Source organism: Medicago truncatula, chromosome 4 (assembly GCF_003473485.1).
Source record: "Medicago truncatula cultivar Jemalong A17 chromosome 4, MtrunA17r5.0-ANR, whole genome shotgun sequence".
Classification (NCBI taxonomy): domain Eukaryota; kingdom Viridiplantae; phylum Streptophyta; class Magnoliopsida; order Fabales; family Fabaceae; genus Medicago; species Medicago truncatula.
In genome coordinates, this window is record NC_053045.1 from 14,158,810 (window position 1) to 14,185,228 (window position 26,419).

The window sequence follows — 26,419 nt, forward strand, 5'->3', positions numbered from 1 at the left end:
TGGGACTTTCTTTTCTTCTTGCTAAGTTATCCACTTAGACTTTTGCACCTTTAGCTCAAATTAACAATTTAGTACCCCTAGAGCTGGATGAGACTTTACAAGATGTTTGGAGCTTGAATGATTGAAATCAGACAAGAGAAGAAAGGAAGGAAGTGTTATCTTTAAAGAGATAACAGAAAGAATTGATTTACACTACAAGAAGATATAAAGAATCTTCAGTGATGATCAATTCAGATGATAAAGCTTCAAAACAACCTTAAGTTAATTTCTTGCATGCTTTGCAATTTGTGTGGAGTTTGAATGTTTGAGAATCAAACAGAGGAGGGGGAAGAAGAAGTTATCTTTGCAAGAGATGACATAAAGAATTGATTTACACTATAAAGAAGGTATAAAAGACCCTTCAGTGATGATCAATTCAAATTGCAAGAGCTTCAAACAATCTTTGTTGTTTCCTTGTATGCTTTGCAATTGTGCAAGTTTTGCCGAGGCCTTGATCTCTATTTATAGAGTATTTGGGCTCATATAGCCATTGTAGGGTATCCAATGGCGTTATGCTATGTGTCCTGGGTCCCACAAGCTTTTACTTGAAATTTTGGGCAAACATTCTGATCGCTGATGAACATCATAATGTTGTTGTGTTCATGATGATCTTCATCTGGGTTCATCATGTATGAATGAACACATGAGTTTTTGGGCGTGTCATATGCTTTTCATATGAGTTTCTGGGCAATAACCAAAGTATGGACTTTTCCACATACATCAGAAAGTTGCTTTTCCAGATCTACCTAGGGACTGGTGCAGGAGAGAGGAAAGTGGATTCTGCATCTTCATGCCCATGCTTTGAGAGATTGTGTGGTCCATCTCCTGCACCAACTCCCATGTGTTGTCTATCTCTGATTGAAGCAGGACAGATTTGCTTTGCTTTTGCTTTTTGCTTTTCACCTACTGTACTGTTCATAAAGTAAGCATGTGCAGAGCTAAACATTCTAACCATCAGAATGTTCCATCTGTTTCACTTAGGATGATTTGTAAGACTACCATTTGATGTAATCAAATCCTAATAGTGAAACAACAATGAAGAACAGTGATTTTAACATCTAGGATGATATTCCCTTTTGGAATATTCCTAGTACTTCAATGTTCATAGTCTTAAATGAACATTGAATATCCTTTTTGCCATAATCCTTATATATGTCTTTATTGCTTGATTGATCCATGCAATGTACTTTCCAGGACATTTAATCATGTCACATGTGCCTTGCATGACCTTGATCAATGTTCTTGAGATTCTTGGCTTGTGCAAGAACAACCTCCTGATCTCTGAGCAACATTCTGATCTAACTTTCTGACATGAGTGTTAGATCATGAATTCAAATGTCCTTTGATTTCTTGATTCTTGATATGATTTATCTTTTATTTCTGTCTTAATAAAACACTCAAGAGCACAAGTTAAATACCAAGGAATTAATCAAAGTCGATTAATTCCTTTAATCATTTAAAATTTATTATCTTTAAAATTAATTAGGGATTTTGCCTCAACATATTCTACACGATTTTGTTAAAAAAAATACAAATACTACACATGAATTGACTTAAAAATAGAGACCAAAAGTGATGATTGAAAATTTATAGAAACTAAAAGTTGATGTAAGGACAAAAAAACATATTTAACCATTTAATTTAAAATCCTAATTGAATAGAGACCTTTAGATTAAAACCAAAACCCAACATTGTGCACCGAAGAACCCAACTTACAGCCTAAAATTTGTGCCAATCGTGGAGTCTTTCTCGCCCCTGATAGTGTAGAGATCTTTTACTTAAGTAGCTTCAGTAACAGTTATGTATACGCTGCTTGTTTTCGAAATTTATAATCTAAACTCATTTTCAGATTCTAAAATCCGATGAATATTTTAAAAAAGAGTATATTGTTAACGAGTGTCCATAGGACATTCTTTAAGCATTCATAATGAAGAAATTATTTTTTTTAAAAAGCTAAGACTTCAATTTCCAACGTAATAAATACATAAACTTTCATAAAATCTTACCACTTTAGGTGCTTAAAGAGCGTCTCGATAACATTTTCATTTAAGAAAAAAATAGGGTGTCAGAAAAACTTTTTATAACCCCCGACAAAAACCCAACATTCTACTTCCACAAACCCAAGTTACAGCCCAAAATTTGTCTAATCCCGGAGTCTTTCCCGCCACTGACAGTGTACATCGCTTTTAATCAAACCAGTCTCGCGAAAACAAATCATTCATTCCTTAATAAATCAATTTTCATCGATTCATCGCGATTTCTTCTCTCTCAGCGCACGCGCGTGAAGGGAACTTTCCAAAATGAAGCGTGGGAGAACCACATGGGAATCATCTTCTTCTTCTTCGGTTTCGCCGAGTCTGGAAGCGGGAATCATCAAGAAGCTTCGGTTGGAGAATTTCATGTGCCATTCCAATCATGAAACTGAGTTTGGGAGTCACGTTAATCTCATCACTGGTCAAAATGGAAGTATGTTTATATTTTCTCATTTCTTAATCGCATTCGTGTTATTGATCGATTTGTTCATTTTTTCTGTTTTTAATCGGTTTTAATGATTTATTGTTTGTTCTTCTTCAAAAAAAAAATGATTTATTGTTTGTTGAATTTGTGATTTTTTTTTTGTTGTATGTTTGTGCCAATGTCATATTGATATAACAATAGTTCAATCATACTGAATTTGCACTTAATAGCTTTCTTAATTTAGAAAATAAAAATATACCCTTTCAAGTGCTTTACCCTGATGGGGTGGAAAATATGTTACTATAGAACTAATTCATTCTTAGCATTATTTAGGATTAAAAAGTAATTTTGTGAAAGTGGAAAATGTTATTATGGAACTTAATTTTGTGAAAAATGTTTTCTAATGAATCTGTGTTTGTTTGGCTTTGGCATTTTTAGGTGGTAAAAGTGCAATACTTACTGCGTTGTGTGTAGCATTTGGATGTCGAGCTAAAGGCACTCAAAGAGCATCTACTTTGAAGGATTTCATTAAAAATGGTGCTAGGTAAATGCCATATGCTCTCTCTATGTCATTCTTTGATTGGTGTGGTTTCTTTATCCATCATGGGTGGTGTGGGGAGTAAATGAATGTTATGTTGATGTTTTCACGAAGGAATTTCTCCTTGGTTAGACAATAAAATTTCTAAGTGATTTATATTATGGGCGAATTTGGATTCCTTGTTTTCTTCTCATGTCCTAATGCCAAGACTACTTAATGCTGTTGTTTTTTAAATTGTAAGAAAGAAGCTAACACTTAATGTCCGACAGAATTGGTAATCTAAACGGCCACCATAATGTGTTTACATAGTTCTTTACTCTATTGTCTTTCTGCAGTAATGCTGTCATCCATGTTGAAATTCAAAATGAAGGAGAGGATGCTTTCAAGCCTGATATATATGGTGATGTTATCATTGTAGAACGTAGGATATCCGAATCCGCAAGCTCCATTACCTTGAAAGATCATCAAGGTGCGTAGACAACAATTAATTTTCAAGAGATATATGTTATTTGATGGCCTATTGAAACAATGGAAAAGCTACAAGGATATTCCTCTAGATTTAACATTTTACATTTCATTTGTGTGAGATATATAATATAAAATCCATCATTGTGTCTTCATTTGAAGCTTTTAGTATAGTTAGTTGCTTAATGACATCTTATCCGGGGCTTTATAATGAAATGGCCTAGAGTTTGATACATACTTCCTTTATTCTTCTATGAAAAAGTTGAATTAGCACAGGGTAAGTGGTTTGTGCTTTGTCTATGCTTCAAGGCCAAAGGGATCTCGTGTGAGGGGATGTGTGAGCAATTGGAAGAGCTTTTCTGAAGCCTATTTTATGACATAATCACTTTAAATGTGTTTCGTTAAGCTCTTTATAGTAGCTTACATACCTGTACACTCTTATGCCTTTATTTCCTTAAAGTCTCTAAGAATTGCCTATGAAAATTAATTTGGTTGAGCTTATCTTATGGCATGGTAAGCTCTTGTTGACTAAGCTCTTCACTAACTGCACATATGGGCCATTGACGCGCCTTCACTTAAGCATGTTGTCAAACTCTTGAGCTAGCTCATAGAGTCATAAGATCTTAAAAACTCTAGGAGTCAAAATTAAGTTAACTTGCTTACGAATCGTTTGCACAAACGTGGATAGACTCCCATACATAAGTGAAATCCTGTTTTTGCATAAGTCAAAATCAAGTTTGTGGTGACCATGGTTTCTGCCTATTTTCCGTCAACCCTGATTTCTTCCCAGTTTTCTACACTTTTTATCCTCATCTTAGGTGAGAAATCCTGTTTTTTTGGTGAAAGTTTGCAACCTAACTTTGCTTAGCTGAATCCCAATCAGATGAACCCAATATCAGCATCCTCCACTCTAGCAATTTTGAACCTTGTGATTTGTCAATTTATTATTCATCCAACAATTTTTATCTTGAACTGTTTCTTGCTTTACCTAATTAGGATTAGAATCTTGTATAGATATATAGGGTTTAGTGTTCAGTATATCTGAACTCCCACAATAATTAGAATTGTTTCTTGATTTACCTAATTGTTTCTTGATTTCTTTTATCTGAACTCCCACAACTCCAACAATATAAAAATTATTTTAGAATTTTGCCCATCCTGCAATCTGTAATCCCACAATTCCAGTTTTGGGGATGGCTGCCCCGATCCACAACTCGGGATGAACAACACAGCTTCGGGTGCAAACAAAGACTTGAACCGTGGATCAGTAATCTATTTTGAGTAGGTTTAACGGGGTTCCAAATACTATTTGTGACTCCTTGTGATTGGAGTTTAACATGTTGAACTTAACTTTGATTGTTTTTATCTGTTGTGATTTGAATTAGAGATTTTGAAACGATTTATCTGTCTGATTCCTATGCAATGTCTCTTTTTCCTCTGATAATATTTTTTTATCCAACTCTATTATTCTTTATTGAAAGAAGTCTACTAAAAGAAAGATGTCTATATTGATTGTAAAAAAAAAGTCTTCATTGATATTTATTTATTTTTGTCAGAGATGTCTGATATGTTCAGCATAGTTTGAATTTCAAAATTAAATACTACCGTAATTTAACTACTCTCAGTATAAGTTCCACAAATGATTGTCAAGGATTTTTACACACTTATATTCAATGAGTTTGATGACAGGAAAGAAAGTTTGCACCCGGAAAGCAGATCTTCAGGAAATCATTGAACATTTCAATGTAAGCTTTCTCTCAGATATGAAATTGTTTTTATAATTCTGAAATTGTTGTTCTGCTTTGCTTCTCTTAACTTCTGTAACATAGCAAAAATTATTAGTACTTGCATGCTTAATTTCTAACGTTTCTTTATAAAGATGGATGACTTGAAGAACTAACAAACTATTGACTAGTTCATGATTAATAATTTTGTCCCATAAAAAAGTGATTAATATTATTTTGAGAAGTTGGGAAGGTCTCTTGTTTGTATATATGAATAAAGTGCAAGGTTTTCTATCTCTTTGTTCACCTAATAAGCAACAAATCTTTGGCAATGCCTTTTATTTCTTCTCCAGTGGTTTTCTTTGCTCTTGCACCTATTGTTTAGTCTTTTTGTTTCGCAGATTGATGTGGAGAATCCATGCGTGATTATGAGTCAAGACAAAAGCAGAGAATTTTTGCATTCTGGAAATAACAAAGATAAATTTAAGGTGAACTTATCATGTTGATGTTTTTTGTTTAAACTTATTCAGAAGCTCTGCTAACATTTAATTAAACAGTTCTTCTACAAGGCCACACTTCTTCAGCAAGTCAATGATCTTCTGGAAAGCATTTCCATTGAAACAACTACTGCACGTGGAATAGTTGACGAATTAGAGGCTTCAATAAGACCTATAGAGAAGGAGCTTAACGAGCTGCAGAATAAAATTAAAACGATGGAACACGTTGAACAAATTTCCATACAGGTTGAGCAGTTAAAAAAGAAACTTGCATGGTCATGGGTTTATGACGTGGACAAGAAACTTGAGGAACAAAATGTAAAAATTGAAAAGCTGAAAAATCGGATTCCTACCTGCCAAGCTAAGATTGATAAACAACTGGTATGTATTCTCTGCCTGGTTTGAGAATATCAGAATATCATATTCCTTACTGCGCTCTTAACACGATGCAAAGTCTCACATTCGGTATACAATGAAAGTTGGAAATTTGATCTGGTGTTTGTTTATAGTGCCCATTTTGACAAGAACTGCCAGAACCTGCTACATTTGGAAACTTAATGTATTAGGTTTATAATGGCAAATAAGTATCAAATGCATTTCTTGAGTGATATAATCAAAAGTATGTTGTGAACCAAAATTGCCTTATATGTTTAGATTTGGGATAGAACTTTGGATATTGCTTTCCTTATTTCCTATGATCATTTAAAAGGAGTTTGGCTGTTTTTTTTGGTTTTCTTTCTTATAAAACATTCTTTTATGTTCTCTTCTTTTCTAGGCAAATAGTTAAAAGTTAAATTGACCATTGAGCTTTCCTTACTTTATAAGTAATTTATAATATTGATGTGAAGTTTTGGTCAAACTCAATTATGATGATGCATGGAGTATTAGCTGTTCATAAAAGATCCACCTTTTTAATGATATCTTTGCTTGCATTAGCATTTTGAGATTTGATCCAAGCCCATTGTGATTTATCTTTGTGCAAATTGTTTTATTTTGTTGAGTGCGTTTACAACATATTTCATGATAAATTTTGAAGTGACACAGGACCCATTTACTTTTGAGAAAATATTTCCTGTTTTTCATTTCGTGTTCTAACTTTTAATTTTTTTCATTTCGTGTTCTTACTTTTAATTACTAAACGGTCACAGAAAATGAAAATAGAAAACGTTATTGTTAAATTAAATAGACCTGTGGTTGTGGCAACCTGGTGTTTTTTTCATTTTGTGTTTGTATGTTTACCACAAGGTTTGTGGATGGAGAGTTTCACGTCCAACCTGCATTGCTTTTGGCGTTTCATTGCCATCTTCACTGCTTTTTGGCCTACATTTTATTCTTTAGAGTTAAATTGGACTCTTATTTTGTTGCAGCATCTGCTTGAAAAATTAAGTGAAAACTGTTCTACGAAGAAAGCTGAAATTAAAAGTATGATGACATCACAAGTCAAGCAAATGAAGGAAAGTTTAAGCCGCTCTATGTCCTTGGTATGTTGCAAGTTTTACTCCTACCTCCTCCTTTTGTCAAATGCTTTTGAACAAGATCTAGATAAAATTTCATATTGCAATTTGACAAAACTTTTCAAATCTTTGCTTTACCGGTTTTAATTATGCTTGTTTACTCTTTTAACTTCCACCTTATACATGTCATTTTATTTAATCAATGGTAGGTTTGCTTTCTTTCGTACTACACCTATTTTATGTTGTAGCACTGCAAGAGAGAGAAAAGAGAATCTTATGGAGAAATCCGTGCTATGTTATAAAAAATTATCTTAAAATATCTTGATATTATGTTAGAGTATTGTGGTTTATCTTGTAAGATTAGTTCTAATCTTAGAGTATCTCGGATTATGTACTACGATTAGTTTCCACATTAGTATATTACTTATTTTCATATCATGATTTGTTTCCCGATTCCCTTATTTATTTTGGATTAGGGGTCTTAAATTCCTATAAAAGGGGTTAGTGTTTTGTACATTTTATCATCAAGTGATCAAGCTATTACAAAAAATATTACACCGTTACCAGTTTCATGGTTCCCTTATTTATTTTGGATCAGGGGTCTTAAATTCTTATAATAGGGGTTAGTGGTTAGTATCTTCTATCATCAAGTGATCAAGCTATTACAAAAAATATTACACCATTACCAGTCATTTGAACCATGAATTCCTATAATAGGGGTCCAGAACCCTGAATTATATATCTCATGTGCACCATGCTTGCTATATACCTTGTCCAACAACCTCCCGGTGACTTTGAAACCATCTTGACTGTCATTTGAACTGACGAAGAGAGATAACGTCTCATGAAATGATGATTTATCTTAGTGTGTTTGGCCGTGTCTTGAAACATTTGATTTGGGGTGATATGTTATGCTTCATTCTTTCCAATAATTTTCATTAGGGTGAAATCTATTTTTAATCGATAAATTGAATTTTATTAGCTTTTAGTCTCTTTTTTTTTTACAAAAATGGATGCTTTAAGCCCCTCAAAATTGTCCCTATGAAAACCATAATAGGGACAAAAAGTAAATACAATTTATTTTCGTTATTGAGCTTTTGGTTTTTTATTACGGGTATTAGTTGTTCTGGTTGCTAATGCGTTCCCCCCTCCCCAAAATGAAGGCAAACAAAGAAGCATACGAGCTTCAGCGAGACTGCAAACACAAAATTAGTGACATACAGAAGATGGCACAACAGTTGAAAAGGCTTGAAGTACGAATGCAGGATATTCATGAGCAGAATGTGAAAAATACCCAGGTTTTACAAGTCCCTATTAGTAGATACATTTAGATTATGTTCCTTTTGCCTTTCTCCATGTCTCTGCCACTATACTTTATTTATGTGATTTTGCTCGGTTTTACAATTTTGTGTCTGTTCCCTCTTGTTTTGTCTTGTTTAAGGATTTCTTCTCATCCAACCTCTTGAATTGCTTGAGAAAAACTTTCTCAGAACTTAATTATATAGAGATAAACTATTCCCAATTTAAACCAAACACAAATACCCGAATCCCTAAATTTAGGGATATATGTGTGCTTGTGAAAAATAGGAAGGAAGAATTTTTCTGAATGTGCTTGAAGCATTCAGGCTTTCTTAATTTATATACATGAATATTACAATAATAATGTTGTTGCTATACAATGGATCTAAGTTAACATGGAAAGTGGAGCATTAATTTTAATTTCCATAATGTGTGTGTGTGTGTGTGTGTGTGTGCATTATTAATTAATTAAACCGAATCTAATCCCATTTTCATGGAATATTGGTTAGCATTATTGTCACCGGTAGCTTAGATTCAACAGCATTGTCACTCTTTCAAGTTGGTGTATCTTTATCATATGCATCAAATTTATTAAATACATATGAAACCCTAGTAGGACCCCAAAAGCCATAGTAAAAATAGCTTAGTGACAATATTAGCTAATCGATGATAATAATTGACAAAGAAGGTGATCATTTGTAAGGAATCAAGAAATTGAATGAAAAGAAAGATAGAAGGAATCAAAATAATAGCAATATATTATTTAAAATTGAACCAAAGGTAGGAATACAATCCCCGCACGGGTTTTCCCTTCACAAAGTATCTTTCCTTTCTCTCACAAAATCAAATATACAGAATGCCCTCTTTCCATTCCATTCTTATTTCTCCTATTTATACATGATATCCATTCAAACCGCATATCTTACCAAATCTTTCTAATAGACAAACATTTTGTAAAAAGAACTTATAGACTAACCTAACAGTTGCCCTTATTATATGATGACAGTTCCATTAATGTATTTATTTATTTATTTATTTTTCTGTGTAAAAGTTTTTGTGCTTATTAATTTCTCAGCAATGCAGGCTGAAGAATCTGACATGGAGGAAAAACTGAAGGGGCTTCGAGATGAGGTTGATCATGCTAAGTCCGAATTGGATAGGTTTTGATTTTACTCATGTTGCTTTTCATATCAGTGTTTAACTTGGATTTGAAGAAGTCGCACTTCCTAATATTACTTTTTTTTTGTTGTTCTAGATTGAAAGAAGAAGAGGAGACGTTAATAAACAACAAAAATAGGCAAAAGGATGAAATCAAAAGGATTGATGATGAGGTGTGATAACAATTTTTTTTGTGTCATTCTCATTGGTTTTTGTTGATTATTTATCTATTTATTAGCGTTGTTATAGTTTCCTTTATTTTCTATTTTTCATTTTTGAGAGATTCTCTCTTTTATTAGTGTTAATTATTAATAAAATAATTAATTAGTATATATTTGCACAATCTCATGATCAAGTACAAATTGATCATTCTAAACTATTCAACTTGGTATCCAGAGCTAGGTTTGAAATGCTACTTAACCTTAGTTTATTTTTCAACTTGGTTATTGGGTGTCCAAGAGACACCTCTGTTTCTTCTGCCCCCGTCACTGGATCCCCTGCCACCGTCACCCAAAAGTTATTAAATGTTTTGCAGAAGTATCTTACTATCCAGGGTTGTTAGCCAAGTTCACCAGTATAATTTGAGTGATTGCTCAAAAAATTTAGTTGGCACTTAATTGTATTTTGTATGAAGTTGAGGAAATTCACCCATGCAACATAAGCAATGTTAATTTAATGCGCTGTACTGTTGCTTGAACGTCATGTTTTTTACTTTGTTAATAAGAGTCTGATGATGCACAAGATGCTTCCGATATAAAGCAAGTTTCTGCATACTTTAATTATCACATCCTTTTGAAAGCTCTTCTATTCTTTATACTCCCTCCGGTCACATTTATAAGCTAACATTTGCTTTTTCAGATTCATTAAATAACTGATGCATCTGAATTATAATATTGCCCAGATACATCAGTTATTTAATGAACATGAAAAAGCAAAAGTTGCTTATAAATGTGACCGGAGGGAGTAGTTTGTTTATTAATGAATTTAATTTTTTGCTTTTGCTAGATCCGAGATCATGGCAAGAAGTATAGTGAGATCATGTATAGTATTCGTAATCTTCAACAACAGCAAAGCAACAAGGTGTGCCAATCTTGCAGTTTTGGTTTTATGTTTTTTCATTTTGCATTGTTCCATGACAAATTATGAAAATACTTACACGTTGGCTGTGGGTGTTTCATGACACTGCCAATCCTTTTTGGAAGCAGACCACAGCTTTTGGAGGAAACAAAGTGCTTAATCTATTGCATAATATTGAGAGATGTCATCAAAGGTTTAAGAAGCCTCCCATTGGTCCAATTGGTGCCCATCTGGTAATATAGTTTGTGTTGTCTTCATGTCATATTTAATTCATTGCTTTCTGTATCTTTTCTTCATTCATTTTGATAGTTGAGTAGTTAAATTGAATGGAGTATACATCTATGAATAAATACACTGATATATTGTAATTCTAATTTCATCAGTTGCCAGTTTTTTTCTAGTGAATTATATAATTGTGATACGATGGTTTTTCTTTCTACTTTTTAATTATACGCACATGACTATTTTTAAGTGGTTTATTTATTAGATGACAACGTATAGAGGGCTCAATTATGAAAATTTTATTTGTTAATCTCTTCTCTGGGCCGTGCTTGCTAAACTGCATAAGAGTGTGGTCTATTGCCATTTCCAAGTTCAATTTCTAACTCCTTTATTTGGGACTGCTTTTTATGGTTTGACAGAAGTTGCTTAATGGTAATAAATGGGCGGTTGCTGTTGAACATGCCATTGGGAGAATGCTCAATTCCTTTATAGTGACTGATCACAAGGATTTGCATCTTTTGAAACAATGTGCGAAGGAAGTAAACTACGGTCATCTTCAAATTATTATTTATGATTTTTCAACCCCAAGGTATATTGTTTGGTCCATATTTGTCTGCCTGTCATGTGTCACCATGCTCTTTTGTGTTATGTCTTGTGTTTTATAGATCTTGTGTCTAATTGTGATCAAATTGTTTTATTCTCTGCTTAGGTTGACGCTACCAGAAGACATGCTTCCTAATACAAACCATCCATCAACTCTTTCCGTCTTACAATGCGATAATCACACTGTGTTTAACGTCTTAGTCGATCTGGTGATTGTTAAAATTATTGCTTATATTGCATTTAATATCCTATTTCAAGGGGGTTTTTATTGCTTTATTGAAAAGATGAACTTTGAGATCAATTTTTTATTTTTATTTTATATTTGTTCCTTTTCCATTCGTTACTAAATGCTGCTTTGGGGCTGATAGGATATCTTTTTTTTTTTTTTTCGTTTTCTAGTAATTCTCTTAAATTAAATCCTGTATCATAAAACAAAATTATATTGATATATTTTCTAGCTCTTTATCAATCACCGTTAGTTAGTACTAACAAGTGCCCAAAACAAGTGCCCTTAGGGCACTTGTTAATGATTCAAAAGAGGGAATAATTTATAAATTTTATGTAAAAAAAGTTTATTTTTGAAGTTTCAACAGGTTAAATACACAATTTCCAAGAAAAAGTTTCTTATTTGGACTTCTAAGATATTAATAAGGGGTTAGCAGTTCCCTTATTTTAAAATATTAATAACATTAATTTTTATACTCAGTCCCATTTGATCTTACTTCTTAAATTGTCCTATAGCTGTTGCTTTATGGATTTTTTTGCTTGGGCTTATAAAGTGGTGCTGAATTTGCTCTACGTCCTTGGATCAATGCCTATTGACTAACTTTACAAGATTTGGGATAAGTAAAATAAGCCAAAATTTTGTGCAATTCTATTCCTTTCTTTGTTAGATGTGAATGGAATGTAATTCTCACTTTTAAGAATATTTCTTTGGAGGAAAATCTCCTCTGAGATCACTTGGTGTTTCTTTAAGGATATTTCTTTGAATGAAAAGCTCCTTTTGGCCTGTTCTTTATGTGAAGTGCATGGTGTTTTTACTATGGATACTTTCTTTTTTTGAGTTTCCTTTTGTTTATGCTATTTTTATTCTATTTTGCAAAGACGTTCTCTTGCTGTCCTAAATTATTGTGGTCACCATTTCTTTCTCTTGATGATTTTCTTATATTAAAATCCTCATTTACTTTTGTGTTTTCTATTTTAATCTCGTGATTGTATTTATCTCCCTGCTTTAGAAGAAGCATAATTTAGCAAAAAATTAAAAATAGGAATATTTCTAAGTTTTCTAGGGTTTTGTTAGCATTTCTAACGTGTTTGCTACTTTCTAGGGAAATGTTGAGAGACAAGTGCTTGTTAACGACTATAATACCGGGAAGGTTGTTGCCTTTGAAGAAAGGATCCGAAATTTGAAGGAGGTTTTCACTGTGGAAGGTTGTAAAATGTAAGTCAATGCTGTAAATTGTGATATTGCTATGGATTTATAGTTGTGCCACACCTTCAAGAGAAATACAAAGCCGATCTAAACATCTAAATATAAAGTTGACAAAATAACTATATTACAAAGTGGTAAAAGCTCGGGGTTTCGATTTCTATTGATTAATTTGTGTTGCTTTTGTATTCATTCCTTGGCAGCAGATTTCCTACCACGATCTTTGTTAGAACTATTGAAAATGGGGTAGTTATGTACTTGGACTAATTAGGGTAATCATAAATCCTTGTATTACGACTCCTTTGTATATATAATATTCTCCTGTTAAATTAGACACAAACTCTCACGTTTCCTTGTTTTCCTTAACCTCAATGTGGCATCTAGAGTCTAATGAGAGACAATTCTACTTCATGTTACCAGGTAGACTTGGTGTTCATTGTTGAAATATTTGTTGGGAATCCTTGTTTCTGCCGGTCTGATTTTACATTTTTTTGACTGTTTGCTGAAATCTCAGGACCACCCGGTCAGCAATGCGCCTGTGCAAACCATTTATTCATGCTGTGAACTCCAAAGTTGCTGGACATCTTTGCCTCATGTGCTACATCATTTGTGGTCGATTTTTCCACTGTCAAAAAGTCAGTTGCTCTTCCTTGTCCCACATTTTTCCTCAATTGACTCTTCTCGAGCTTCACCTCCAAACTCTTGGTTTGCTAGCCTTCTTCGGCGCACTTTCTTTCTCTTCTGGGCTGACCCTCCTTGCATTTGACCAACTACCCTAGTTCCCCACTCTTATTCAATAAGTTGGATAGAAGCAGCTATGTTATATGGGCTTCTAACTTTTATTTTGAGGTCATGACTATGACAACCATCTCACCGCGAATTAATCGAGTTATTAATCTTGGCTGCCATTCATGCCAAGGAACTTGGGTAGTAACAGACCATTTTCATGTGGCCTGGTATGGATTACCTGCAAAACATCCATTGTTTCTTTCTTGATTAGGTTTGGGTTGCTGTACTCAATGATGGGGGTTAAAGACTTAAATATTATTCTCTATAATAATCTCTGGTGTGTAGTAGAGACAAATTCTCTCACATGTATCTTAGGTGTAAGCTGCTTGTTAAAAGAGCTTACCCTTGAGCTAAATACCAGTGTAACCTGTATAATTCAGAGTAGAAAAACAGAATTCAACACAGACTATAATTTTTCTTTGAATTTTTTGTTCACTTGTCAGTTTTTATCATGTTGAAATGCAATACCTGTCTGTTAGCATATGTAATATCCTACTCCCTACTGCTTTTTTCATTCACTGTAAAAAAATTGTATGTGCTAGAGCCTCAAACTGTGGAGATTTCAAGTTATTATATGTACATATAAGTGTTTTCCATCCATAACTTGGAACTATTTTTTATAATCTAATTTTTTTCTAGGTTTTCGCGAGGTCCGGTACAAACAACTCTTCCTCCAAATAAGAAGCAACGATATGGTCGTCTAAGTAGTTCTGTTGAAGGTGATATTCAGAAGCTTCGTAATGATGCATCCAATGAACAAAAAGTCGTAGATAACTATAAATGGAATAAGAGGGAGGCAGATCTCAAGCTTGAGGATCTTGATAACAAGATGAATTCTATAAAGGTAAAACATAGATTATCAACCATTGTTATATGATTTGCGTTTTTCAAAATTATCTTTTTAACCAATCTACAATATTGTATTACGTGCACAATTTGTGTTATCTTAGCCTATCTAATGTAACTTGAACACTCAGTTGTTAACAGCTATAAGGATGAAATATAACATTAATATATAGCTAATATTTGAAGTTTGTTTTCATGAAAAAAGTGGCTAATCAAATCTAATTACTATCACATCATTAACAAATAATGGCTTTTTGGCTCTATCTTGTCCTTGCACGACTATGTATTATCCCCATACCCCCGTTTTAAACAAAATTTTGTACCTGAATCCATAGCCATGTAGTTAGCAACTTTATTTCTCACACCTTTACTCGTTTGGAACTTAAATAACTATACCCTTTCCATTATTTATTTTAGTCAACTTACAGTCTCTGTGTTGCATATGTTGACAAACTAATAAAATACAAATGGTATTTTAATTATGTAGAAAACAGTGAGGCAAATACTGCTATGCTTGAATCAAGGAGAGATTTTAAGAAACAAAATCATAACATATAAAAGAAAATCTGCACTAAATAAAAAAAGGAAAGAATCACTCTGATTACCCAACACCCCCCTCAAGTTGATGCATAGATATCTATGATGCTAACATATTTATCAAATGCTCAAAGACGAGTCCTTCTAGGCTCTTGGTGAAAATATCTTCTGTTTGTTGATTTAATTAATGCCTATCATCATTGCATTAATTAAAATGCTCAATATGCTTGGTTCTATCATGCTAAACTGGGTTGTTGTTAGGTATCGGGTGGTATTGATAGGGTAACTGCTGATGTAGTAAGTTATTTTAATATACAGTTATTTAAGAGCAGTTAGCAGTTTCTATAATCAGCAGTATTTGTATTGATTAGGAGCAGTAGGCAGTTTATGCAGTTATTTGTATTGATTAGGAGCAATTATATGCAGTCTATGTCCTGGCATTATAGGCCATATGGCCTCAAATGTAGTGAGGATTTAGGATTATTCAGTTAGGAACCTTATTGGTTTTGGGCAGAGAGAGAAATGTATCTTCTCTGTGGAGCTCTTGCTCTGGGATTGAAGAGGAATAAATAATCTTCTGTAATATTTTCTTTTCAATCAATATTTAATTACTATTTCTTTTTGTTTCTCTTTAATTCGGGTTCCTATCAGTTGTGAGCCATGCTTATGACAACTTTACTTAGAGTATAGTTTGAATGGAAGCTCTCTTTTCACCTTAAGTTCCTCGAGGACTCTGTAAATCCACAATCCTTCACAAATTATGAGCCAACTCCTTGTTTCTTGCTTCTCCACGTCACAAGGTTTCCCCATACATAGGTACAACACCTATAATGTATTTTTGTTCTGAAACCACAACTCCGTTCTTTGATCAAATACCCCTATATTATGTTTTTATATCGAGCCTAACCTATCCTTACGAATCTGACTTTGAGGTGTCGACCTGCCCCACGTATTCAAACCATATCTCCTCGAATGTGGAACTCTTAACCCTCCCCCCCTCACACACACTCAGGAAAGGACATCTGGAGTGTGACTTGATAGCGTTGATGTGATAGTATGTGGTCCAACGAATCTTGGATATACTCTGACCCCATCTCAGAATTTGGGTTGGGATTATGATGATGATTGATCAGATAAAGGACATGCTATAGGTGTTGAGAAAACTGAAGGTATTGAAAATGAATGATTTTGCATTAAAGATTCTCCTGGATTCTTCACCACTGTAGAAAAATTGCTTGACATGGACAAATCAGAAGATGGTGTCATTATGTTTGCAGCCAATGCCTCATCTACAGGGACATCAACGAAATAAGAGTTGCATAATTGTCTAGGATGCTTCCCCCTTCAGATAAATTACCTGTTTGATAACTTAACGAGCTTTTGAACTCTATTATGTCATTTCTGCAAACTACATGGGACGTTGGAAAGGAAGGCAACACCCCCCTGACTATCCTATCAAGAGCTCAATGATGGAGAACATGTGATATCTCTGTACAAACTATCTCCTCCAGCTCTGTTAATAATACTACGATCCTTAGCAGCAATACAATAGATTGAACCCATTATAACGTAATTTCCAATAACAAGAAACTGTCATCCTACTTTCTCTCGAACACAAGAAATTGAGAAGCGAGAGTAAATGATTTGGGAGCGATCATCGTCTTAGAAAAGCTGAAGAAAATGAAAGTGACAGTGATGTATATATAAGGTTTTGTGTGTTCTGGAAACTGAAGCTGAAACAGTTATAAAATAACCGTTAACAGTAATGTACTTCTTAAATAATTGTTTCTCGTTTTCTTGTTGGAAATTAAGTTATAATGGGTTCAACTTGTTGAATTGCTGCAAAAGATCACAATATTACTAGCAAAACTGGAGGTAATAGGTTGTATAGAGATGCCACACGTTCACCATCATGGAACTTTTGATGGGATAGTTGGGTAAGTGTTGCATGTGAAATTCAGAATCCTTCCTATTAAACATTCTCACATAGTCAGCAGGTAAGCCAGGATGAAGTTTAAAAGCTCGTTAACTTTTGAAGCGGTAATTTATTTGATGGGGGTACCATCTTGGAAACGATATAGTCTGAATAAGTGTTTATAAGTGAGGGGCAGTCCTCACCTTAAAAGCACTTATTCAGATCATATCTCATTCAGCGTGGTACTCTTTAACACTCCATCAAGAAAGTATCTCTACCTGAAGGAGGATGTAATTTTGTGAATACACTGTGATCTGCTTGTCCATGAATTCTCCCTTGTTTCTTCATAGACCGAGTGGATCTTTCAAATTATGGTCTAGGTGATTGCTATGGGCCATAGAGAGACTTGTTCAATTTACACACCTTTGATCCAAGTTCGTCTTCAAAACTAGGAGACCCAATCATGTACACTTCTTCTAGATCACCATTGAGAGACTTCTTCAATTTACACACTTTTGATGTATCAGCCAGTATTTGTGGAAAATATGTATGACCCATTTTACATTTCACTCGTTCTCTTAATTAAATTTGTAAAAAACTAACTCCGAAGTTCTTGAGTGCCTGCCTGCAAATCTATAAACTGGAAAGCCTTCATGAATAAGCCTCATCTTAATCTCTACATGAAAAAAATTCATGATTGGCACAAGCTTAAAAAGAACATATATTGCGATGACCTTAAAATCTAACATATTTTAATCCTTAGTGTTGTAAGCAGTATTAAAAACATTTTAAAAAGGATAAGATAAAAGTATATTTCATTTTTGAAGAAAATAATCATTAACTTTAATTTATCGTATTTTCATATATCCCGTTATTTGTTGACGTGTAACTCATATGTTCCATTTTTTTTCTTTTCTTTTAGAGACTTTGTGTAACTGCTGGAAGAACTTTTACTTCTAAGAAGCTAGCTTTGGAGATGACAATGAAAGAACAAGCTGCTAAAAGCAGCTCGACACCTTTGTCCTCAGTTGATGAGATTGTTGAAGAAATTTCAGTATGTTTGCTATCTATGTATTCCTTAATAATACATTACTTGTTATAAGAAGTTTTGTTAACAATCAAAGGTTCAATGCACAATCATTCACTCTAAAAGCACTCTGCTTGTTTGTTTTGGGGCGCACATCAGGGGATTGGTGTTGTGGAATCCAACTCTTAGCGATGTATGCCTTTTTCCCTACACTTCTGGTGGAAGGAGATAAGAAAAAAATAGAGGAGCATAGTGGAAATAATTCTCAACAACCCAACATCAAAGCCTTTGTTTATTTGTAATATAACCAATTTTGTTATATTGAATTTAAATTAATACTTGGACCAATCAATATGGACAAATGAATTGTAGAGTAAATTTGTGCGGCTGCTTTTAGATTATGCTCAAATTGTAGAACCATGTGAAAATCTTATTCAATTTATATAATACTACAGATATTAAAGGATTAACCATAGTGAACACTACAGTTATAAAGCTGGTAAATATGGAGTGAAATCAAATTCAAAAACAAACATATAGACGACTATAATTCTAGTTTTGTCTAACATATACACGACTATAATTCAAAAATCTAACATATACATGAGATTTGTTCTTGCCTAGTACTTTTGGAAACATGGTTGACTGGTCCTTTCTGTATAATGTCATGCTTTTTTAACACATCGTTTAATCAATTTTTTACTCTAATCGAATGCTAGGAAATAAACAAAAAAATAAAAGAAGAGCAGGTGTTGTTGGAAGACCTTGAGCAGAGGAGGCATGAAGCAGTGGGAAAAGCAGATGATCTTAAAGGGAAATTTGACGAATTGTGTGGTATGGTGCATTACCAGTTATATCTTTGAGTGTGTTCATATGCAGTTATGCTGATTTAACTGTAGAGGTGTTGTAAGGCGCATAATCTTGTGTACCTTAAAAATGTAGAATCAGTGAATACTGAACTTGCTTCCCTTGAGAAAGCTGAGAGTGAACTTATGGAGATTGAAAGAGAAATAGATTCAGCAAAAAAGGTATCTTTTGTTTATTCTTGTGCAATGTTATAACACATCTGGTAATTTCTATTATTACTTAAATAATAAATTTATCTTTTAAAAATTACAGGCGAAGGATCATTATGATAATGTCATGAAAACCAGGGTCCTACATGATATTAAGGAGGCAGAGGAGCACTGTCTGGAGCTTACAAAAAGGCGCGAGGTGCAATTTGATCTATATTAGTCATATTCATCTAATTTTGTAAATTAAATCAATGCCACTTTTATGGTTGAAGGCAACGGTAATATATGGTCTGTTGAAAGCAACTAATCAAAACCAGACTGAGCATTGAACTGGTGTGGGATTATACCAGTAACAATTATTTTAAGGGTTGATAGGCTTTTACCCCCCTGCCATATGCGAAATGTGGTTTACCCCCTGTAAAAAAATGTTTGGAGATCCCCCTTGTAATTTAAGGATTCTTTGGTTTTGGACTCTCGGTGCATATAACTGCATTTTCGCTGATGTGGCAGGGGGGTAAACCAAATGTTTTCTATATGGCAGGAGGGTAAAAGCCTATTAATCCATAATTTTTTGCAGTCATATGCACGGGTCCAAAACCAAAGAATCTTTAAATTACAAGGGGGGATCTCCAAACTTTTTTTTACAGGGGGTAAACCACATTTCGCCTATATGGCAGGGGGGGTTAAAAGCCTATTAACCCTTATTCTAATTTTTAAGATAATGTTAAAAGGAAAAGTAGCCAAAAAACATCTAAACTGATGAACTCGTTTATTGTTTGAATTTTGTGAATGTTTTTCCATATATGCCCTTATGAAAAAATGTGAGACGTTAAATGCACGCACCACTATTAAAAAGACAAACATTTTAAATGAGGGTATACAGATTATTTAAACAATAAATATGCACATTAACTGTTGTAACTTTTTCCAATAAATGAGACAACTTTCTCCAAAATTGCTCTTATAATTAGGTCCGACGGTGTATTGCCTAAATATATCAAATATTATAGAATTTTCTAGAATCTAGAATCATGATTATCAAATAGAATACTACAGGGTGTATTGCCTAAATATATCAAATAGAGTTCATTTCATACTCCGTTATTGCGCCATCAAGGACCGACGACATAGACTAGAGATAGTTTGTGTTTTGGCCAATGCAGCTAACGGTTATTAAATCATGATTATCAAATTGAATATTCTAGAATCTGGATGAGTAAAATATACTTCTCCACTTGTAATTAACTGAGTTACAGCTGTAACTAATCAGTTATTTACAGTTGTATTCCACCAAACTAAACTGAGATACATCAGAGAAACTGAAAGTAATTGTATTCTATAAATATGAATAAATCATACATTGCGCTGCATTTATATTTAGAGTTAGTTTGTGCTTTAACCAACACAGCCAAAGGTTATTAATTTTAATAGAATATTCTACTGTCTTGACGAGTGACATATGCTTCTCCAGCTTCTGATACTCAATCCTTCCACACAAAGAGCATAACTCCAAAAGGATCTTGTTGCTCTTTTAAAACCCGTGTAGAAGATATAATAGGGTTGATAATTCTTAGGCATTATAAATCATTTAAGATATAGTAGTAACTACAGATTTTGATACTAACCTTGCTTGAAACTGCAGGTGAATCTTGAGAAGGCTTCCATAATTTGCTGTCAGAATGAACTTGCTACGTTAGGAGGTTGTGATGGGGTAACCCCAGAGCAAATCAGCGGCCAATTAGAAAGTCTAAATCATACACTTAGGCGTGAGAGCCGAAGGCATGACACTAGACTATTGATTCACATTATCATAGGAGGACTACATGCTAGCAGCAGTTCTCTTTCTTTCTTTCTATCTCACACACACACGCACTCGCGCATACAGTCACGTGCGCGCACACTCACACACACACACACACACACACACTCTATTTACATACACATTGAATAATGTTTTCGTTATTTTTTTTTCTCTGCAGATACTCTGAATCTATTGAGGACCTGAGGATGTTGTATGCAAAAAAAGAACGAAAGATTATTAAAAGGCAGCAAGTTTACAAAACCCTTCGACAGAAACTGAATGTATGTATTATTTGGTTTTGTCATCTTAGCATTGATACATTTGTTATTGTTAGAAATAGTAAAATTATTTATGTGCTTACTCCCAAAAGCAATTTTTTATGGTTTGTTTCATGGGTTTGCGTATTATGTAGGCTGTGTTTATCAATTCACTATTCAACTTCTCTTTAATGAAATTTCAGTCTATCTCAAAGGGTTTTGTTCTGTTTTCATACTTTTCAAGGGCTTTTGCATCTCTTTGTGAGCCTCCTAAACAATTTATTTTGTTTCCGGCGCATTAATATTTTGGATATAATAAACTGTCTCATTTCATTTAATTTATTTCTTTTCCACAATAAATAGTTAAAGGTATTATTGACAAGTCAACAATCAATGCTGCATTAAACTTTGAAAACGAAAAGTAAATAGAAACAAATATTTTCTACAAAAGTGACAAGTAAAAAGGAACGCAGGGTGTGTCATTTATTATATGCTATTATAAATAGAGGCGTGCAGTCTGATTTAGACACAATCACGAATTCAACATTTTCTGGATGATTTTATTGTTTATTGAAGGCTTGCCAGAGGGCTTTGGAGTTTCGAAGGACAAAGTTTCAGAAAAATGCAGATAATCTCAAGCTTCAACTTTGTTGGAAGTATGAATCCTTTCATATGTATATCATTTTTGATCCTCTGTTTTCCATTGTCAAGAGAGATGTTTTATTTTTTCATAGCCTAGACCTTCATTAAATTATCCTCATGATCAGATTTAACAGCCATTTGAAAAAGAAGGGAATCAGTGGAGTCATCAAAGTTGATTATGAGCAGATGACCTTATCGATTGAGGTAAATTTTCTACTCTTTCTATAGGTATTCCTTTTTCAATTTGCTTTGTTGTGCAATCTTGGATTCACTTTTTCATTTTTATTTATCTTTGTATGGTAATTACATACGATTGATGAAATGTTTCTTGCGTTTCATTTGCAATTGACCTAAAGTGTTTACTTATTTTATCTTCTTCTTTTGTTTACAGGTACAGATGCCCCAAGATGCATCAAACAGGGCTGTTCGAGACACGCGGGGTCTTTCAGGTTTGTTTGTTGCATAATGATTAATATGGTGTCATTGTAGGATACAATATTATACTTTCCGTTAGAGGATAAGCTATCAGTTCTCTTGTCCCTCTCTCTCCTTTAGCTTCAAAGCAGGGGGACAGACATTAGAAAACAATAATTGTATCATTTGTTCTTATATAACTTTGGGGTTTGAGAGAAAACCAGAAAGCACAGATAAGTCATGGGTGCTTTAAGATTATTGAAACTATAGTGTTTTGTGAATCTGTTTGTCATTCATCTCAATCTGTTACAATTCAATTACACGACTGCATTTGTAATAACAAGCGGTAACCTGCTATTGCAGGTTCCTCGCTTGAGGATGAGTGGCAACTGCCAGTGAATCTTACAGCTGGCATAGCTAACTCTAAGAGTTAGTTATTGTGATTCTGTTAATTTCATACTCGAGTGTAATCTACTTGCTAGTTATACTCTGATAATGATATAGGGTTATGACTAAATCTAAAATTACAAGGCACCACTCAGCCATAATAGAACACACAAAATTCGTATAAAATTAGTTTAGAAAAAAGAAACAAATCCGAAATCAAAAGAGATTATTGAAAATAATGAGTGAATACTTTGATGTTTTATTCTTCAGCCAAAGGCTGGTTTTTATAGAGAGAATACAATTAATGTTCTCTTAGACTAGCCTAGAAAACTGTTACATTGGAAAAAATGACATAATGGAATTCTCTAGACTTACTAGAATAATTTAGGGAACAATAACATAGGGAAACACCTTATTGATGTATTTTCCAACAGAGATAACTAATTGTAATAGCTAGCAGGAGTCATTATAGATATAATAAAACGCCATCATTTGTTCTAATTGTGAAAAAACTTCATGTATCTAAAGTCACCATTATTTGTCTGACACAATTACTGCGTAGTCATGACTGCAATTTTCAAGTCTGCACTGTCTTAAAGAAAAGGAAAAAGAATGAAGAGCTAACAACGAATTATATAGTATTTTGCTTCTGTTAATACAATGACCTAGCACACCTATTTATCCAATTATCCTATTTATTAGGTCTAGCATTAGTGTGAGGGTCATATGCTAACAAGTTCCCTAAGGGCATTGATGAAGGAATAAAAGAAATTTTTATCTTGAAAATACAAGTCAAAGTCATAAATTCACATTTTTCTATGCAAAACTTACTTCTTTTGATTCCTTAAACAATTTCTTAAGGGCACTTGTTAGCATTTTCCGTAGTTTAAATACCCAAATCCACATCTTTGAAGACGAGTATCTACAATCTTATATTTTTGGAGCAAGTGTGAATTATATGGGTGAGATCTGTCTATATTTAGAGCAATGGATGAATTCGATGTCTGATATTTTTAATGGCTAATTTATATTTGGAGCAAGGGTGAATTATATGGGTATTAAATACCTCTTTATATAGATTGCTCTGTACTTGTGTATACATTAAGTTAACATTGGACGACATCTGGCTAATTAGAGCCATTAAATACAATCTTATATTTTTGGAGCAAGGGTGAATTATATTGTGTGCATTTATATATTTATTATTTGTTAATTAGGTGGAGAACGGTCTTTTTCAACCTTGTGCTTTGCATTAGCCCTTCATGAAATGACAGAGTCTCCATTTAGAGCAATGGATGAGTTCGATGTCTTTATGGTATGGCTGTTTATTGTTTAAGCATCTATTATACAAAGTTCTAAAATCTGTTTATTAACAAGCTTTCCTACTATGGAACTGGGTATATTCAGGATGCAGTAAGCCGAAAAATTAGCATGGACACTCTGGTTGATTTTGCTGAGGCACAAGGATCCCAGTGGATATTGATCACCCCGCATGATACTAGGTATTACACGATTATTTGTTCTGTGACTGCTAGAATGTTGGGATTCTCGTTAATTTTGCGTGTACTCACTGTACTATACTAGTACTTGGCCTTTAATATTACATTAAGGAGGTGTTAAGAACCAGAGAGAAATAATGGGAGATAGAACGTTTAACTTTAACTGCTATTTAAGCTAAACCATGCACTTTCCATTAAAATTACTCAATTAAGATTATGTTTGCACTTATAAAAGAAGGAATATTAAAAGAATCTTTAGATAGCACCCTGATTTCAAATATTTAAATATAAATATAATGATTGCAAACTAGGATCATGTATTTTTTTTTACAATACATGGTGAATATCTTGAATTCAAGCAAAGTGGATGAGCTCTGGAGTCTTGACTGTATTTTTGTGTTTGCATATGCAGCTTGGTGAAGGCTGGAAACAGGGTAAAGAAGATGCAAATGGCAGCTCCCCGTTCTTGATCACCTGTGATTTTCTCTATTTATGGCAATTTGAAGCCCATTTGTGAAAATCTTTTTTGGTTCTTCATCTGCTAACTTATTCTGCGTTTCATGATGTTTCATATCTAATTATATATTTTATTTTTAATTATGTTTTGTTCGTGAGAGCTTGTTGAAGTAAGCATACATTTAAAATCAGGATTTTAATTAATGTAAATAGTTAAATTATTTCCAATTTATGCGTTTTCCATGTTCCCTTTAAGCACCTTCGCCGTTGATTGGTAAATAGTTTAATCTCAATTTCGGTCTCAAGTTTGCATTGCTTGTGATGGTTTCCTTCTTGTTTGAAGTTCATCCAGACATTGAGTTTTTAAATTAAGCAAATGAAATCTATTGATATTTTCTTATACAAGCCTTTTAATTTAGGTTTAATTGGACTTTTGGCTCCCTAGTTTTTTAATAGTGATTTCCCTCCCTTGTTTGTTTTGTGCGATTTTGATCTCGTGTTTAGCCATTTTTTAATTTTATTTTATAGTCCCCCATTAAATATTTTTGGTGAGTTGGCTTTATTTGCTAATGTGGCATCATTGCTGCTTGTCCAAGGTGGAATTTAACTAAGTTAAAACCTAAAAACTGACGTTGGATTTTTTTTTCTTCGTTATCTTCAAAGTTTTTTCCATAGTTTTAAAACTCGGCTGGGACCAGCCGGTTTGACCGTGAACCGGTGGTATAACCGGTTTGAGCTGATTACCAGATCGGCAGTGCAATTGATCCAGTTAAAATCTGTGTGGCTCGGTAAAAATCGTTGGAAATTGGTGACTTGGCCGGTTTTCAGAGTCAAAACGTTTTAATAATTTTTTTTTCTGTGATTAGTACTAATTAATGCTCGGTCTAATACATTTTGTGCGCTGCTCCTTATGGTTTAAACTATGACTTTTGTTGAAAAAAATCAGAATTTGAAAACATTGATGGATATAGGAATCAAACCGTGCACATCAAAGTGTATTACGGGAAAGAAAACCACTGCAACATCTTTTTTTTTTTTTTTTTTTTGAAGAGACATCTTTTTTGTGTTAGTAATTGAAATATATTATATAGGGTTAAATATGTTTTTGGTCCCTATAAATATATCAAAATTTTGTTTTAGTCCCTCTAAAATTTTCCTTCGATTTTTAGTCCCTATAAAATTTTTAATCTTCACTTTTAGTCCCTCTTTTAAAGTAAACTCATATGTAGAATTCATATTATTTAATAAAATTTTCTAGAAAAATTCAAAATATTATAAGAATCACTCCAAAAAAAATTCAGAATTTTTTAACAAAACATGAATTTAATATGAATTTTTATATTTTTTACGGTTAAAAATTCATATTTAATTTGTGTTTTGTTAAAAAATTCTAATTTTTTAAAGTAAATTTTTTTAGAATATTTTACACATTTCTGCATAATTTCATTAAAAAATACAAAAATTAAATTAAAAATAGGGACCAAAAGTAGTGATTGAAAATTTTATAGGGACTAAATGTTGAAGGAAAATTTTAGAGGGATTAAAACGAAAAAATTGGCATATTTATAAGGACTAAAAATATATTTAACCCTATTATATATGTATGTATATTACATCATCATTCGTTCTTTGGAAAGAACACATCGAAATTTTAAATATAATATTTACCCAATAATAATATTCATATCATCTCTGTCCTAAAAAAAATATTTCTTGTCAAAAACATAAATCTCTCCCCAAAAACAAAAATATACATATCATATTTTTTTTTTGGAAATCTACATATTACATTAATAAATAATATGCAAAATAAAATATATTATTTGTCTCTTTCAACAAAAAAAAAATGATGTTAACAACATGTAGCCACA

General features: G+C 33.2%; 1 protein-coding gene across 1 annotated transcript; it reads left to right on the plus strand.

Moving 5' to 3' along the window:
- The first annotated feature begins 2,144 nt into the window (after positions 1-2,144).
- Positions 2,145-24,776, plus strand: LOC25491907 (structural maintenance of chromosomes protein 6A). The gene is made up of 28 exons (XM_013599952.3): positions 2,145-2,505; positions 2,935-3,040; positions 3,370-3,503; positions 5,189-5,244; positions 5,625-5,711; positions 5,781-6,101; positions 7,088-7,201; positions 8,338-8,472; positions 9,557-9,633; positions 9,729-9,804; positions 10,637-10,711; positions 10,837-10,941; positions 11,350-11,519; positions 11,640-11,742; positions 12,862-12,974; positions 14,391-14,595; positions 17,972-18,103; positions 18,796-18,910; positions 19,019-19,104; positions 19,196-19,291; positions 20,735-20,871; positions 21,072-21,174; positions 21,727-21,806; positions 21,918-21,996; positions 22,184-22,241; positions 23,811-23,908; positions 24,001-24,095; positions 24,505-24,776. Exons 1-28 carry the CDS (start codon positions 2,340-2,342, stop codon positions 24,560-24,562), a joined length of 3,180 nt encoding a protein of 1,059 aa, XP_013455406.1. The 5' UTR covers positions 2,145-2,339; the 3' UTR covers positions 24,563-24,776.
- Positions 24,777-26,419: the final 1,643 nt, after the last annotated feature.